The 3,091-nt window shown below is 30.6% G+C and overlaps 1 protein-coding gene across 1 annotated transcript; it reads right to left on the bottom strand.

Annotated features, from left to right (window-relative positions):
* Window positions 1-1,624: 1,624 nt before the first annotated feature.
* LOC109811830 (large ribosomal subunit protein eL43) lies at window positions 1,625-2,748 on the bottom strand. Its single transcript, XM_020375670.3, has 5 exons — window positions 2,636-2,748; window positions 2,510-2,549; window positions 2,186-2,274; window positions 1,977-2,059; window positions 1,625-1,895 (listed from the first exon to the last, which is right to left on the bottom strand). The coding sequence occupies exons 1-5, from the start codon at window positions 2,636-2,638 to the stop codon at window positions 1,832-1,834; spliced, it is 279 nt and encodes a 92-aa protein (XP_020231259.1). The 5' UTR covers window positions 2,639-2,748; the 3' UTR covers window positions 1,625-1,831.
* Between the last annotated feature and the right edge of the window lie 343 nt (window positions 2,749-3,091).

Raw genomic sequence — 3,091 nt, 5'->3', positions numbered from 1 at the left:
GAAGATTTATTTCAACTGAAGAAAAAATAAGAGCTATTCTCTATTCATCTATCGTTTGAGTGGTACAACCATACATGTTTTAAGGCATAGAATAGGCTATATCCATCTTTTTTTTAATTTGTTAAACTTCCATTCTATTGAAGATGAGAAAATCCTTATCCAGTTCCCTCAACGTAGTACTCTGCAGACATGCGTCGTGCCCCATAATCCCTGTTTTGGCTGCTTTATCTGTTTGATTCATGTTATTTGTTCATTCCGTTCGTAATAGTTGATTGTCATATTAGCTGTCCCGGTCACAGACAGTTAATTTACTCATTTATTGAACTAGCGCTATTGAGTTGGTTGTATGTGATGGCATTTGTGTTTGTGCAAATGAACAACAGTAAAAGCCATGGAACATAGCTTTCAAATATCGCAGGTTCTATTTATTAAACAACTTAAGTAATTATAAATCTTTTAAAGTTGAGCGATTCAAATTGATAAAAACAAAGCTAGCTGAGTGACATTGATTGAATAAAATTAAGATTTATGTGTATAATTATTAAGTGACATTGATTGAATAAAATTGAGATTTACGTGTATAATAAATTAATAATCTCCAGGTGGGCTCTCGATAATCTTGAATGATTTTACCAACAAAAAATTTAATAACACTCTAACAGAGGATACCTCTATCTTACTGGACAACCAAAAATACCATCGAAAAAATGCTTCTTTTGAAAACGTCCCTTTTTGTTATAACTCGTCTCTGTCAACTTGATGTGAAAATTTTGTATTGCATAGGATTTTCTTTTCTTCAAAGTGGCCACACATTTTGTACGAGGCCATCACATAAAATCCCAAATTGCAATTGACATGACCAAACAATAGATTATTTGATGAGGAACAATTCATCAACATTTATTACATAATACAATATAATACCGACCAAACAATAGATTATTTGATGAGAGGAACAATTCATCTACATTTATTATATAATACCTAAAAATAAAAAGGTAACACCAACAGTTGCTTAGTCTATAGAGACTATACAAATCAATTTGGGTAGCAGCCGCAAAACATCGCAACCGATCACTTCAATTCTTAACAATACAAATCTTACCTTCACAAAACATTAATCTCAAGCACAACAATGCACATATAGAAGATTAAGTTTTTGCAAAATTGGAAGTTTGTGAACACCTTAAAACGTTAGAGACTAAAGTAATTTATACTTGTATTTTCAATAAATAAATAAAAAATTACTCTTGATCTTTCAACTAAGTAGAAAAACTTGACAATCAAGAAGTGATCAACCTATAGGTTTAAATTCATAAAACTTGTTCAAAGTAAACTTGAGCAGACAATAAAATAGAAACCAGAAACCATGTTTATTTTCATATATTAAAACAAAAGAAGACAATAAAATAGAAACCAGAAACCATGTTTATTACAGAAACCTAAACTTCAATATTTAATTATAAAATGTCAAAATAATATTTTTTTAATGCTACCTGGCCTATACTAGAATAACAAAAAACAGAGCCGTCAATTGCACAAAACAAATTATAAGCTAGGTCTACAATCACTAAGGGAAAAAACACTAACAAATAGAAAGAAGTTATTCAGTTTGACACAAGAATGAATCAAAACAATGATCCACTATCAGTCGCAAATAAAAATATTCCTCGGAGCAAAATTGCTCAGATTGTTCTAAACAACTAAAATTAAAAGAGTCATCTCAAATAAAACTTGAAAGAGTTTACTTTGGATACAATCAATGCAGTTCTATGAAAATAAACTAAGCACTTCTCGCATGTCTAATTGATAGATAGACTCAACAAAAAGCTTAGCTCTCAGTTTGTTCCCTCAACCTCCTGATGGTGCTCCGCACAGTCACAGCACTTGCAGTACTGTCAAAAATATTGACATCAAAATTAGATAATTTGAAAAAAAAAAATTACATTAGAAAAAAGAAAAAACAAGAGCATTACTTCAAAGTGTAAGCACCACCAGCTTTCACTTTACCACAGTCCTTGCATCCCCATATTCCCACAGCCTTCCTCTTCACAGCATACTGCCACAGAAAAAATTGACATCAGAATCCAAACATTTGAAAATGTTAAATAAACATACAAGAGACTGGAAACCTTGTTTGAACATATGACCTAAACTTATACAAAATAACACAAGGTTCAGCTACCTTTCCACAAAATTCACAGAAAAATTTGCTGTGTTGACTAACTTCCATCTTCTTAATCTGCTTCCGCAGACTGGCACCATAACGGGTACCTGATATAACAAAACAAACAATAATATCTCAGGAATCAATCATAGCATATCCAACACATTGCTAAACAGTACTTTTCACGACCTAAACATAACAATTTTCAACTACTACAAAGCAACGCGAAATTCCTATCTTAAAAACAACTTATTAATCATTATTCAATAATCATTCTTCTAAAATGAGTGAAAGACCCTAAATGCTATCAGATTTGGATAAAAGCGATGTTAATAGGCATACCGTATTTTCCAACAATACCAGCCTTCTTTGTTCTCTTAGTCTGCAAAAACAAAGCGGAGGAGTGTTTGCATAAAACGATGTTTAGGATTGGATGAATGAATGAGAAGACAAGAGAAGAAAAAGTACCATTTTTTTTTTCTGGATGGAAGGCGCTGCACACAGGGGTTGGAGGCACTGAACGAATGAAGCAGACAGAGAAACCCTAATTGTGATATCGCATATTTATAGAGAACCATATTGGATGCGGGTCGGGTACAGATCCGGTTTTATTCGTTCCTTAAAAATTGTATTTAATGAACTTTAAAAAAAATTAAATAAATACAAGGTTAAATTGTATTTTTATCGCTCAAATATTACAATTGTGCAATTTTAATCTCAGGATTTTAATTGGATAATTTTAGTCTTTAAAAAATTATAATTGTCCGATTTTTTGTCATTTAATTTTTAATTAAATAATTTTAATTCTTCAAATATTATAATTGTGTAATTTCAGTCTCCTTTATTAAAAATTTAAAATTTTTAATATATATATATATATATATATTTAATATTTTAAAATTATATAACTATTTGTCTATTCAA

Source organism: Cajanus cajan, chromosome 5 (assembly GCF_000230855.2).
Source record: "Cajanus cajan strain Asha chromosome 5, NIPB_CcT2T_4, whole genome shotgun sequence".
Classification (NCBI taxonomy): Eukaryota; Viridiplantae; Streptophyta; class Magnoliopsida; order Fabales; family Fabaceae; genus Cajanus; species Cajanus cajan.
This window is presented reverse-complemented; position numbering and strand designations above follow the sequence as displayed.